General features: G+C 41.5%; 1 protein-coding gene across 6 annotated transcripts in view; it reads right to left on the bottom strand.

Moving 5' to 3' along the window:
* LOC116978300 (rho GTPase-activating protein 26-like) overlaps positions 1-13,522 on the bottom strand; it is a 143,866-nt gene that overhangs the window by 79,705 nt on the left and 50,639 nt on the right. For all 6 annotated transcript variants that reach the window (XM_033029350.1, XM_033029348.1, XM_033029347.1 and 3 more), the window contains exons 5-11: positions 12,159-12,230; positions 9,848-9,949; positions 8,517-8,627; positions 7,915-8,019; positions 4,702-4,831; positions 4,482-4,582; positions 69-163 (exon numbers count right to left, since the gene is read on the bottom strand). In XM_033029350.1, coding sequence (XP_032885241.1) covers positions 69-163; positions 4,482-4,582; positions 4,702-4,831; positions 7,915-8,019; positions 8,517-8,627; positions 9,848-9,949; positions 12,159-12,230 — 716 coding nt within the window. The remainder of the gene's footprint in view (positions 1-68; positions 164-4,481; positions 4,583-4,701; positions 4,832-7,914; positions 8,020-8,516; positions 8,628-9,847; positions 9,950-12,158; positions 12,231-13,522) is intronic.

Below are 13,522 nucleotides of genomic sequence, written 5' to 3' on the forward strand. Positions count from 1 at the left end.
TCCATAGGTCTTAGATGGGTAGAAATTTCATACAAAATCAAAAGATGCAATGCTCTCAATGAATTCACCTGTCTGCTCCTTCTATGTCAAAACAAAACCTCTTCTCAATGGAGTCCGTTTTTCTTCTAATGCATGATTTGAGGATAAATATTTCTTCATCCCCCTGTTAAAAGCAAATGCACAGTCAGTTGATGAATCATATATTTATTAAAATTCTGGATGTTTGGTTGTTTGTCCCTCTTGCTTTTCAAACTTGAACTTTTTCTGTGATTCACATCGCCTCGAAAACCCGACGCGGTAACATTTTTACATATTCCGGTAGAGATTTACCTCATGATTTCAAAATCCCCTCATCTGTAAATTTGATTCATTATTTCCCGAGCTTTTTACTAAAATTGTTCACGAATCTGAAATATTTTTCAAATCTAACTGTTACCTATTTTTCAAATCTAACGTTACATTTTCTCCCCCTCTCCCCGGGCTCTGGGGGGGGGGGGGGAGGAGAGGGGGGGGGGGGGGGGGGGAGGGGGGGGGGGGGGGGGGGGGGGGGGGGGGGGAGGAGAGGGCCCATCCTCTCTGCCTCCCCCCCTCTCTGCCTCCCCCTTCCTCTCTGCCCCCCTTCCTCTCTGCCCCCCCTTCCTCCCCATCCCTCCCCCCACTCTGCCCCACTCCCCCCTCCTCTCTCTCCCCCCTTCCCCCCTCCTCTCTCTCCCCCCTTCCCCCCTCCTCTCTCTCCGCCCCTTCCCCCCTCCTCTCTCTCCGCCCCTTCCCCGCTCCTCTGCACCCCCCCCCCCCTCTCCCCCTTCTTCACTCCCCTCCCCCCTCTCCTCTCCCTCCCCCTCACCCCGTCTAGTGTCATATAAATTTATTTTAAAAGAATACACAAAAACAGCACAGGGACAGGTATAAATGCCAATGGGTATAGAATGTCTCAGGGCTGCTGCTGAATATATTAAATCAAATTAAGATTTTTATTAAACAGGTGCAATAAACATACATTACAAAGTAACATCATAATGCACGCTGTTTAAGATAGACATGTCATGAATATTGTTTATACACTAATTTAATTATTTACTGTAGCTTAACTGAACCCACCTGAAAACTCAAGTATCTGATAAATAAAAACATAATAGTAAAAATGTTGAATGTGGTTAATTGAGATAGTAAAGGCTACATCAATTCCTTTCAGTATAATGAAAATATTTTGCACGACCTGCCAAAGAATTCTGAATCTACAGACCTGATTTCAAGCTCCATTTGTAATATCCACAATGAAGATGAACATATCACCAATATTCACAGAGCCATTTTCTCGATTATGATAGGGCTTACATTGATAGCCATAGAGCTATTTAACTATGGCACTCTTTTTGTAAATAAGGATTGAAAAACATACTTTTATTCCATTATCAGGATTTAAAACTAGCAAATTTAGTTGAAACAGTGGCCAAAGAAGTAACAATAAGTAATCACTACTTTCCACTTCCATGACCATTCCCATCTGACAGAGATCTTTCTGTGGTCACATCTGTAAGAAACATTAACAGGACTGTGGAAGATAATTCCACAGATAATTCTGGGATTTATATTTTAAAATCTACTAATCATACCATTCCAAATTGGGAAGCAATGAGCACAGAGAGATGATAAAGTTAAGAACATGGATCAGCTATTAACCTTATGGAATGGAGAAAGATGAAAAAGTGATGGGAGTATATTTATCCTGAAAACAAATTAGTGTTAGAAAAGATAGATAGAGCTCTTAAAGATAGCAGAGTCAGGGGATATGGCGAGAAGGCAGGAACAGGGTACTGATTGTGGATGATCAGCCATGATCATATTGAATGGTGATGCTGGCTCGAAGGGTCGAATGGCCTACTCCTGCACCTATTGTCTATCGTCTATAAACAAAATGTGCTGGAAATATATAACAGGCCTAGTAGCATCTGTGCAGAGAGGAAAAGTGTCAATGTTTCAGGTCACAAACCCAAAATGTTAAAGCTCAGACCCTGCAGGACCTACCACGTTCTTCAATATGTTCTGCTTTCATTTCAAATTGAATGCATTAATAATATTTAGTTTTTGTTCATCTGGTACTTATTTTCACAAACAGAAGTATCAAATAGATGCTAAAATAAAATTTTCTGTTAATATACCAATCTGTGAATTATCTTAAATACCATTCACAAGTGATAATTTTAATACCTCCTTACAAGCTTAAAACTTAATTTCTCCCATTTGCCCTCACAACTCAGTCATTTGACACTGGTGATTGGCTTCCTTTGCAATGATTACAGCATGTGAATAATTCCTGTGTGTCTTGGCAACCAGAACGGAAATGGTAATCACGCTGCAATTGGCCTGGGAATTAAGCATCTTGAGAATAATTTCCTGACTTGTGTTCTATTGTTTTAACCACATAATTCAAGATTAGGTTCTAATTGTTTTATGACTGTTACTGTGCAATAGTTTGATTTGTGAGCTGGAGCCTATTTGATTTACAATTTATTGACTCCATTAATTAGATATTGCATGTAACTTTGGTCATTATAACCAGTGACAGGACACATTGATGGCTTGTGAGAAGGATACAAGAATGAAGTACTCAAAGAATGGGATAATTTTCACTCGAGCAGAAATTGTTAAAAAATGTTATATCTAAAGTTTGAGAAACTATGTTAGATTGTCAGCTGTGGCTCAGCTGGTAGTATGCTTCTGAGTCAGAAGGTTATAGGTTCAAAATATACTCTGGAGATTGTATTCAAAAATCCAAGCTGTTATTTTACTACAGTGGTGAGGAAATGGCAAAGACATTGTTTCACAGATGAGATGTAAAACTAAGGTTCCATCTGTTCTCACAGATGGATGTAACAAATATTATTTTGAAAAAAGAGCAGTGGTTAACCTTGGTGTTTTGCATAATATTTATCTATTATTCAGTACCTCAATTATGTACTTATTATGAATATACTGCCAAAAGTTACACACAAGGAATTGCAGATGCTGGTTTACAAAAAAAGACAAAGTACTGGAGTAGCTCAGCAGGTCAGGCAGTATCTTTGGGGAACATGGATTGGCGACATTTTGATTCTGACCGTTCTTCAGACTGATTGTAATAGGGGCAGAAAGTTGGATAGATACAGGTGACAGGAGGGTTTTGATTTGCAGATGGTTGGACAAAGGTTAGAGACAAAAAGTGTGAGATAAGGAAGGGGATAGAGGCAGGGGAAATGGAGAAATGGGTGTGCATACAAGTGGAGCAAGGGGGAGAAGGGAGGGTGAGAATGTTGTGCGTGGAGGGGGAGGGGGGGCATGTTTTTTTGGTTATTTACCTAAAACTGTAGAGCTCAATGTTCACACCGTTGGACTGTAAGCTACCCAAGCAGAAAATTTGGTGTTGTTCCTGCAACTTGCGTGTGGACTAAGTCTGGCAATGGAGGAGGTCAGGACAGAAAGATTAGGATGGGAAGGGGATTTAAAATGATTATCATCCAAGAGATCCAGCAGGCTTAGTGGACCAAGCGGAAGTGGTCGCCTAGTATATGCTTGATCGTGCCGATGTTAAGGAGCATTGACTGCAGTAGATGAGGTTAGCAGAGGTGCTTGTGAACTTCTGTCTCACCAGGAAGGACTGCTGGGGCCCCTGGATGGAAGTGAGGGAGGAGGTATAGAGACAGATGTTAATCTCCTGCAGTTACAGGGGAAGGTATCTGTGGAAGGGGCGGTTTGGGTCGAAAGGCATGAGTGAACCAAGGAGTTGCAGAGGGAGAGATCTCTGCTGACAGCAAATTGGAGTAGGAATGGGAAGATGCCACTAGTGTTGGAATCATATTGAAGGTGGCAGAAATGTTGGAGAATGATGTGTTGGATGCAGAGGCTGGTGGGGAAGCGAGAGAAGAAAGAGAGGAGATGTGGGTAAAGGATCTATCTATGACACCAGGAGAAAAACCACATTTACTAAAGTAAGAAGGCATCTTGCATGTCCTAGAATGGAAAACTTCATTTTGGGAGCGGAGACAGAGAAATTAAGAATAGGGGATGGTATCTTTGCAAGAGGCAGATTGGGAGGAGGGGTAGTCCAGATGACTGCGGCAGTCAGTGGGTTTAGAGTAGATGTCAATCAATAATCTGTCCCTCTGATGGAAACAGGGGATCAAGAAAGTGGAGGAGAGGTGGAGATAGTTCGTGGATTTGAGGGCAGGTTGGAAGTTAGTGATGAAGTTAATAAAAATCAGCGAGATAATTTGTTGCTGTTAAAGAACTTGCTCTTGTAAATAATGTACGATAAAGCAAGTTTAATTTATATGATCAATAACAATAGGTCCTGCAGATTGCATTCTACCAAAATTATTAGAGACAGGAGTTCTTTAATTCTGTTGCTGAAATGTCAATGTTTTACTTAGGCCAAAAGAAGATGATTTCTACCATGGAAATGTACACTGCCAGAACAATGCACTCCAATTGGAAAAAAAACTTACTATCTTTCCTCCAGTTTTTTGGTCAAATGGCACCATGGTAACTTGTTTTGACTCTTTTTGATAAGTGCAGTAGTGCTTCACCCAACTGGATCCAAAAGGACCTAGAAAGGAAAATATTTAGAAAATAATTTCATATAGAGCAATGCAATTTCCTTTGCAATTTCTGAAGAATTTTCAAAGCAACGATTGTGTACATTTAGTAATAACTATGTGTCCATACTTTTTTTCTGTACGAAAAGATAACCTTCCATTGAGTAAGGGCTGATACTCTGATGTTCTTGAGGGTTCTCCTTCATTTTCTTCATTAATGATTCAACTTCAGGTCGTGTGCCTTCAAACCTGTCCCGTGTCTGTAAATAGATGCAGCAGTCATCACAGTAAGATAGACACAAAGTGCTGGTCAGCGGGTCAGGCAACATCTCTGGGGATGGGTAACGTTTCGGGTTGGAACTCTTCTTCTGACTAAAATTAAAGGGGAGGCAACTAGAGGTGGGAAAAGGCCAGAACAAATCAGGGCCAGCAACAGAACACCATGGAGACCCTAATGGCCCATTGATTGCTCGGGAAGAGGTGATAACGAAGGGAACTATTGTTATAGATTCTGTACTTCTGAATTTGGTTTCCATCAGGGTGAAAACTTTTGAATTAAAATGTATGTAATTATATCACCAACTTCAATTATTTTGTAAAATGGGATGGTCGTGTCTTCACACCAACTGATGGTTAATTGAGAGCCCCATAGATCACAAACATATTGGCATATATATTTCTCTCTCATGTATTTGAAGCGATATGCTTAAATGAATGTGGCATCATTGATAAAAAGATGCAAGCAATCTTAGATTAGCATAAAGAGGCATTCTTACTTCATATGCATGGCAATTTTCACAAGTGACATTGATTGAATAGGAATAGGAACACTTTGTTGGCACATGTGACTAGGCACAGAGAGATTCTTTGCTTGCATACACAATGTATACAAATAGCAGCCACCTACGGCGCTGACAAATTTACAAAGCACGCCAGCTCCTCCTTTTGCCCCCTCCCCCACCCAACAGGTACCCATGCTGGGTCCTCCATTGTTCCTTCCCTCCCCCCTCCCGGCGGTCCCCACATGCCGGGTCCTCCATTGTTCTTCCTCCCCCCTCACGGCGGTCCTCCACGCTCTCATCGACCGCGAAGCATCGCCGTTGCCTGGAGGCTTCACCACCGTCGATGTCCCATCATCGCGAGGCTTCTCCACTGCCGCCACCGAGGCCTCACCGCTGCCGACCCCCCACTTCACGCCTCCGTGGTGCCGACCCGGGCCCCAGACGCGGGCTCCGTCGGCCGCTTCGCCTGACCCAGGCCTCTACCCGTGAGACCCTGACCAGGCCCAGACCCAGGCTTCTTCGCTGCAATCCAGGAGGCATCGAGACCAAGGCGCCTCGATAAAGGCCTCCAGCCGCTTTCCTCGTCCACAGCTGCGGCCCGTCGGGAAGCCTTCCCACAGATAGGCATCTCACGCCTGAAGAATCTTTAACGTTCTTACTCAACACACATTGAAACCAGCACTTTTAAAAAAACCTCATCTAAATAAATATTAATCTTTTCAACAAGTCATCTGCAATATACTTCATACAGGCAGTTTAACAGACTAAAACTTGGTAGCTTACTAAAACCAAGCTAAATCATTCTAAAATTTTGTAGCTTACTAAAACCAGACTAAATCATTCGGTGGGCATGGTGGCGCAGCGGTAGAGTTGCTGCCTTACAGCGCTTGCAGCGCAGGAGACCAGGGTTCGATCCCGACTACGTGTGCTGTCTGTACGGAGTTTGTACATTCTCCACGTGACCGCGTGGGTTTTGTCTGAGATATTCGGTTTACTCCCACACTCCAAAGACGTATAGGTATGTAGGTTATTTGGCTTGGTGTATGCGTAAATTGTCCCTAGCATGTGTAGGATTGTGTTAATGTGCGGGGATCGCTGGTCGGTGTGGACTCGGTGGGGTGAAAGGCCTGTTTCCCCGTTGTATCTCTAAACTAAACTAATCATACTTTCAACTTAACTTGAATGAAACAACGTATTTTCACCATGTGCTCAAGATCCTTTTATTAGTCAATATCTTTCTGCTTTCAATGGACAAAACAAGTTAACAGCTATAAAACAAAGATGAACTAGTTTTAACCAAGGGTAAGATGCAGTAAATATAGTTTCAGAAAAGGAATATCATGCCATTGTAATTTGTTTGATTCCATTAAAAAAAAAGTAAAGATCCTGTTACAATGTATATTTAAACCCATAAGAGGCATTTCATGTGTAACGCAAAAGACTATTGCAAAGCACAAAGCAACAAGGCTTCAGCATAGAACTTGTAATTGAATTCATGGAATACAACAACATTTTTATTAGAAGTTAAGGCTGGGTGCAATTACAATACTGAGTGGTAGTCAGCACTGGAACCTTTGCTGTTTCAAGATTTCCAACTATAACTTAAAGTCAGAAATGAGGAGCAAACTAGCCAAGCTGTTCATACAGAGAGTTGTGTCTGTGGAATTCTCTGCCTCAAAGGGCTATGGAGGCCGGTTCTTTGGATACTTTTAAGAGAGAGCTAGATAGGGCTCTTGAAGATAGCAGAGTCAGGGGATATGGGAAGCAGGCAGGAACTGGGTACTGATGTGGATGATCAGCCATGATCACATTGAATGGCGGTGCTGTCTTGAAGGGCCAAATGTCCTGCACCTATTATCTACTGTCTATTGTTAAAGCCACATTAAACAGGTCAATACAATCAAGGGAGAGAGGGCAGCAATTACAACAAAAGTTAATTATAAAAATATAAGACAGCAATACAATAAACAAAGTGAAATATAATACTGACAAAACAAATACTGCACACACATATAAAGAGAAAAAAAACGGTGCTACAGATGGTGTTCAAATATTTAAGTAGGGTTGAAAAGGTTAAGGACTAAGAGAAAAGTTGCCTGAAGTCAACTGTTAACTTGTCAGTAATGAGAAAAGATGTTTTGTTGTAACATGTAAAACGAAATGGCATCCAGCAAGACTTTCAGTCACGTGAGAATTGCATTGCACTTTGTGAAGTCATTCTGCTTCACATGCAACAGTTTAGTCTTTTCTCCCTATAGCTGGCAAAATGCCTCCAAAAGCACGAATAACCTTTTTTTACTCCTGCACTTAAAAATCTTGTATCATGTGAAAGATTAAAGGATATGTTGATTTCTTCCTACTTTTATTTACCAAGCAAACCCAAGTGATATGTGGAGCATTCTTCTCCATTGTTTTATTTGTTGCAAAAGCTATTTAATCATTTGAACCGTTCATATGAATGGAGATATAATTATTGTAATATTAAACCTATTGTATGTAAAAACAAAGTAAAAATTTCTTCCAACTCTTATGTGGATCAGGGTAAATGTGCCTCTACTTACATTTTGAATGCTGATCTGAAGCTGAGTTTTAAAATGTCCAAAGTCTTTTGCCAGTTCATAACCATGATGATAAAATGTAAAGAGTCCTTGTAAGAATGCAAGCAACTATAAAAGAAAAATCACAAAATATTTCAGTCATAAAAATGTAATGTTCGTTATCATCTACAACCTCTTACTTGGGGGCCTTAGTAACCAGTCAGCCACATTTGACAGTGTGCTTCCATTTCACTGACTCATTAACTGAGGCACACATGCCTGAAAGCTTAATTGGAATAAAAACTTAAATGTAATTACCAAGATTGAACAAACCATTGGATTCTCAATGGCTAGATTCGATTTTTGCACAATTCCTAATTAGGAATCTCAAAGCAATAAAAGTAGATAAATGTTTGGTCCATGTAAGACATTTGCTGTGAAAAATGTGGATAAACAAAGAGCAAATTAATGGGAATTGAAATACAGCTATTAAGCTAGTATTCAAATGTGGAGCACTCATTATAATCAAATAATTAGAGAATTAGCAGCCTAAAGCACAGTCATTTAAGATATATCAAACCTCGACTAAGTGCTGTAATGCAGTTTGATTTGAAATGTTCACCTACTGGTTCCACAAACTCAAACATCTTTCGCTCTTGGACCTCATGAACTTTCAATACATATTCCAGTGACACTTCGTAGAAACGTTGATGGACGACATCTACTTGACTGTCTGCCTATAAGAGAAACTCTTTACAGAAACCAAAATAGCATTCAACGTATGAAAATCATACAAATTTAGCTCCAATAGTAAATAATAGTGCTATACATAAAATAATAATTTGCTTCCAAATACGTCAATCCATCGTTTAAAAAAAGAAAAAAGACCTGTCTTTCTCAATTTAACACCATTCAAGATAAAGTTGCAGTATCTACCAACAGAGACAGAATGGGTGCATAAGCGAGGCAAATCATGCCTGAAGGAGAATTGCTGTACGGCTGATAACAGTATCTATGGTCGTTGTCTGCATAGGTTTCCCGAATATCAAGAACATGTACAATGAAATAGGAGCAGTAGTAGGCCATCTGGACTCTCAAGCCTACCCTATTATCCTGTATGATTATGACTGATCGACCTCAAGCATCTTCTGTGCCAGTTCCACTTAGTGCAATTCAATGATCTTTCAAAAAATCACCTCTCTTCTTTAAACACTTCCAATCTTCTACAAGCCCAAGTCATAATTTATAACTCTTGTCTATAACAGCTTGTCTACGCCGACCAAGGTACCTACCTGAGCAAGCCTCATTTGTCTGGTTGGCCAGACCATGCTAACTCTTTCCTGTCCAAAGGCTTTAAACAAATAATACTATATAAAGGACAACGGACAAAGGACAAAGGACATTTATTTGTCACATACACCAATTGGTGTAGTAAAATTTGTCTTGCCACGCAGCACACAGATAAAGATAAGACACAACATTAAAGAATTGAACAATAAACATAAAAAACATCCCCCCACAATGGTTTCCATTATGAGGGAAGGCACAAAGTCCAGTCCCCATCCACTTGTCCACCCATAGTCGGGCCTATTGAGGCCTCATAAACTTGAAAAATATTATCAACGAATAATACTATATGCTCATAAACTTCTTGTTTGCAGGCACAGTGAGCATGAGAAATGGATTTTTCAAAATCATATTATTTCTTTGGTATGGAGCGTATTAATCATAAAATATTCACGTTGCATAAAGTCTCCCTTTGTTTGGTAAAATAACTGGACCGTGGATGATAGGTTTTTCGGAACAGACACATGGATCAGTTACAATTAACAGATAAAAAAGGGTCATTAGTAATGAAACTAATTAAGAGGTTTACAGCATTAAACTAGGTTGAAGATGAAAAATATAATGTTGAGAAAATTGTAATTCAGTGCACATATAGGTACACAATAATTACCTCCTGAAGATGAGAATCCTTTTTCTTGGATGATAGATTTAAATGTTTTTCCAGTACACTGCAGTACTTTTCTGTTTCCTTATCATATTTTTTTTTTGCCTCCTACAGAATGGAAAGATGAGCAAAAAAAAACATTTCAATTTACCAGCTGGATCCTACAAATACTCAGGCAAGAGAGTTCAGTTCATGCTTTTCACATGGAAAGAGATTAAGAGGTGATTTGATATGGTAGTTCAAAAACATCTGAATGAAATGGCCAGGGTACACAGAAATGGATGATTTCCAGAAGTTATAAACAACACAACAGGGGAAATTGCTATAAGTTTCAAGTCAGAATACATGTAAAAATATGTGTTCAAGAAGGAACTGCAGATGCTGGAAGATCGAAGGTACACAAAAATGCTGGAGAAACTCAGCGGGTGCAGCAGCATCTATGGAGCGAAGGAAATAGGCGACGTTTCGGGCCGAAACCCTTCTTCGAAGAAGGGTTTCGGTCCGAAACGTCGCCTATTTCCTTCGCTCCATAGATGCTACGATACGATACGATACGATACGATACAATTTATTTGTCATTTGGACCCCTTGAGGTCCAAACGGAATGACGTTTCTGCAGCCATACATTACAAACAAATAGACCCAAGACACAACATAATTTACATAAACATCCATCACATTGCTGTGATGGAAGGCCAAAAAAACTTATCTCTCCACTGCACTCTCCCCCCCGAAGTCAGAGTCAAAGTCAAAGCCCCCGGCTGGCGATGGCGAATTGTCCCGCGGCCATTAAAGCCACGCCGGGTGATGCAAGGTCGCACACCGGGTTCTTGATGTTAGAGCCCCCGGCGTGCGCTCGCAGAGTCCCGCGGCCATTCCAAGCCGTGCGGGGCGATGATGTAAGGCCCCGCTCCAGGAGCTCTTCAACCCCGCAACTCGGGCAGGAGAAGTCGCCGTTGCGGGAGCCCTGAAAAGCGGTCTCCCTCCAGGGACCCGCGGGCTCCCGGTGCTGCCGTCCACCAGACCCGCAGTTGCAGCCTCCGAAGCTCCGGAGGTCGGGCCGCAGCAGCGCTCCACCACCGCTCCACCCACTCTGGACTCGGCCAGCTCCGCGACGGTGAGGTGAGTAGTCGGCACCAGAGCCCCCGGTCTTCCTGTTGGAGGCCGCTCCTCGTTGCAGCCCCAACGACAACGGAGACCCGACAAAGAAAAGGTCGGGTCTCCCATGCAGGGAGAGATTTAAAAGTTACCCCCTCCCTCCCACCCCACTCCCACCCCCACCCCCACCCCCCCACACACATACCCCAACAAAAAATAACAAAAACTACATAAAAACATAGACATAAAATAATAAAAACGCAGACGGACTGCAGAGGCCGCTGCTGACGAGAGTCGCGCCGCCCACCGTCGCTGCTGCACCCGCTGAGTTTCTCCAGCATTTTTGTGTACCTTACATGTAAAAATATGTTTTTTTATTTACACTGGGTTACGAAGTTGCTGAAAACTTATAAAAATGCTGGTTGCTTAAGCAGAATCCTTTTCAAGTTTGAATAGAGTAACTAAGTCTTCACACTTTAACTTCAGGCAGCAATGATTGAGGCCATTCCGGGAGGAATTCCAGGAATGGCATGTAGTGAAAGTTTAGCTGGGAGCAAGGGAATCGCAGCGATACAATGGCAGCAAGTAGGAAGCCCAATCGCTACTCATTAATTAAATGGTATGTACAAAGTTTCTGTAGAAGTTTTACGCTGATTCAGCAAAACTTTGTTAAAATTGAATTGAAATTGAACAGTCATATTGTCAAATGGAGTGTTCAATGTCAAAAGTATTCATACCTTTCCTATAATTATAACCCCTAATGAATCAGATAGATTTATTGTCTGCAGCCAAAAACCATTTCAAAGAAAGACTGCCCGGCAAATTTTATACCAAGAAAATCAATCACAATGAAGCTACTTATTTCTCATTTAATAATTTTGTGTATTTACAGCTACCATAAACGAGGCAAATATAAACTGACAATACTGTTGACAATACTTTTATTTTGCCTAAATATGTAACACAATAACTGGATTTAGGACACCGATTAAGTTCTAAAGAGATTCAGCTGCAACGTGTCATTTGGCAACCTGATAAGAAAGTGAACAAACTTGCCAGAGGAAGCGACCAATGGAAGTGCACGTCTTACAAGCCAATCTCAATTATATTTGGAGTAGAGGTTTTGGAAGTAAAAAAAGAATGAAAAAGGAGAAGTGGTCAACAAATTGGGAAAGTGGAAGGTGAAGGAAGAAACAAAGTCAAAAATTGGGCAAATTACTTTTGAGGCTCCAATCTGTTCCTTCCGAAATCTTTCCAATGGACTGATGAGGACATCACCCGCATTCTCAATCTGATATGAAAATAAATCAACATTAGAAATGGAAATTTAAAAAAGAGAAACTTAACATGAGTATGTGAAAAATTTCCTTTCCCTAATATATCTATCAATATATCTATCTAAATACTATTATAAGTCTCGTCTTTTGTGTGTGTGTGATTGTATTTTCGCCAAAACTGTACACAGTAGCGCTAACATTTTTGCAGAACCTTAGATTTTTTCCGTCATGGATATAATAAGTTTCCTTCAGATTTGATGTTATATTTCACAAGTTATTGGTATTTAAAGGTTTAAAAAAAACAATGGGGATGGGAGAAGAAATATTATTTTAATGAGAGAGGAAGTGTCTATGAACGTAGGAGAGGGAGGGAGAGGTGACAGGGAAACAATGGTGTCAGCAGTTTCAAGGGGAGTAAGGAGAGATTGAGATTTTTGCTCCCCCCCCACCCCATCTCATGTGGGAAGGTTAGATTGGCTCAAGGGAGTGCCGACGCCGAGTCCATTCATTGGTTCCGGGAAGTGCCGATTGCCCCCCTCCCCATGTGGGAAAGATTGATTGCGTTGGGGGAAAGGGCGAATGGTGGAAACAGTTGCATGGGGAAATGGGTGACTGGTGGAATATTGCGTTGGGGAAACGGGGTCCAACGGGTCAGGGGGGTAGGGAGGGGAGAGGGGTTATGGAGGGTGGGAGGGAGTGACTGAGGGTAGGGAGTGACTGAGAGTAGAGAGTGACAGAGGGTAGTGGAAAGGAGAGGGAGGGAGAGGTGAAGGATGGAGTGGAGGAGGGGAGGAGGCAAGGGGAAAGAAGGAGGGTGAAGAGGAGGGGGAGTGAGTGTTGGGGATGAGGGGAAATGAGCCGCGCCTGCACAGTTGGGGGCTATGGGTGAGTGGTGGAAAATTGCGTTGGGGGAACGGGTAGTGTTGGGGGAACTGGAGGGTGGTGGAATATTGCATTGGGGAACGGGTTGCAATGGGGGACCAGGCCTCCCATGTGACAGGGACCCAATGGGTCCCACTTAGTCTAATGTTTACTTAAAGCTGATGCAAATACATTCACAGCAATTGTTTCTGACGTTTAGCTTTGAAAACTGATCAAAAGCAAAACATTTTTCCCAGCTTTCTGAAATCAAAGATCAAAGACATTCCAAATTCAAGTTCAAGTTCAAATTTATTTGTCACATGCACCATAAGGTGCAGTGAAATATAATTTACCATGCAACGTTACAATTAAAAAAGGACACAATCTATACATAACTAAAACTCTGATCTTGTTATCTTCCGGTTTGGCGGTCTTTCTATTTGTG

Source organism: Amblyraja radiata, chromosome 11 (genome assembly GCF_010909765.2).
Source record: "Amblyraja radiata isolate CabotCenter1 chromosome 11, sAmbRad1.1.pri, whole genome shotgun sequence".
Classification (NCBI taxonomy): Eukaryota; Metazoa; Chordata; class Chondrichthyes; order Rajiformes; family Rajidae; genus Amblyraja; species Amblyraja radiata.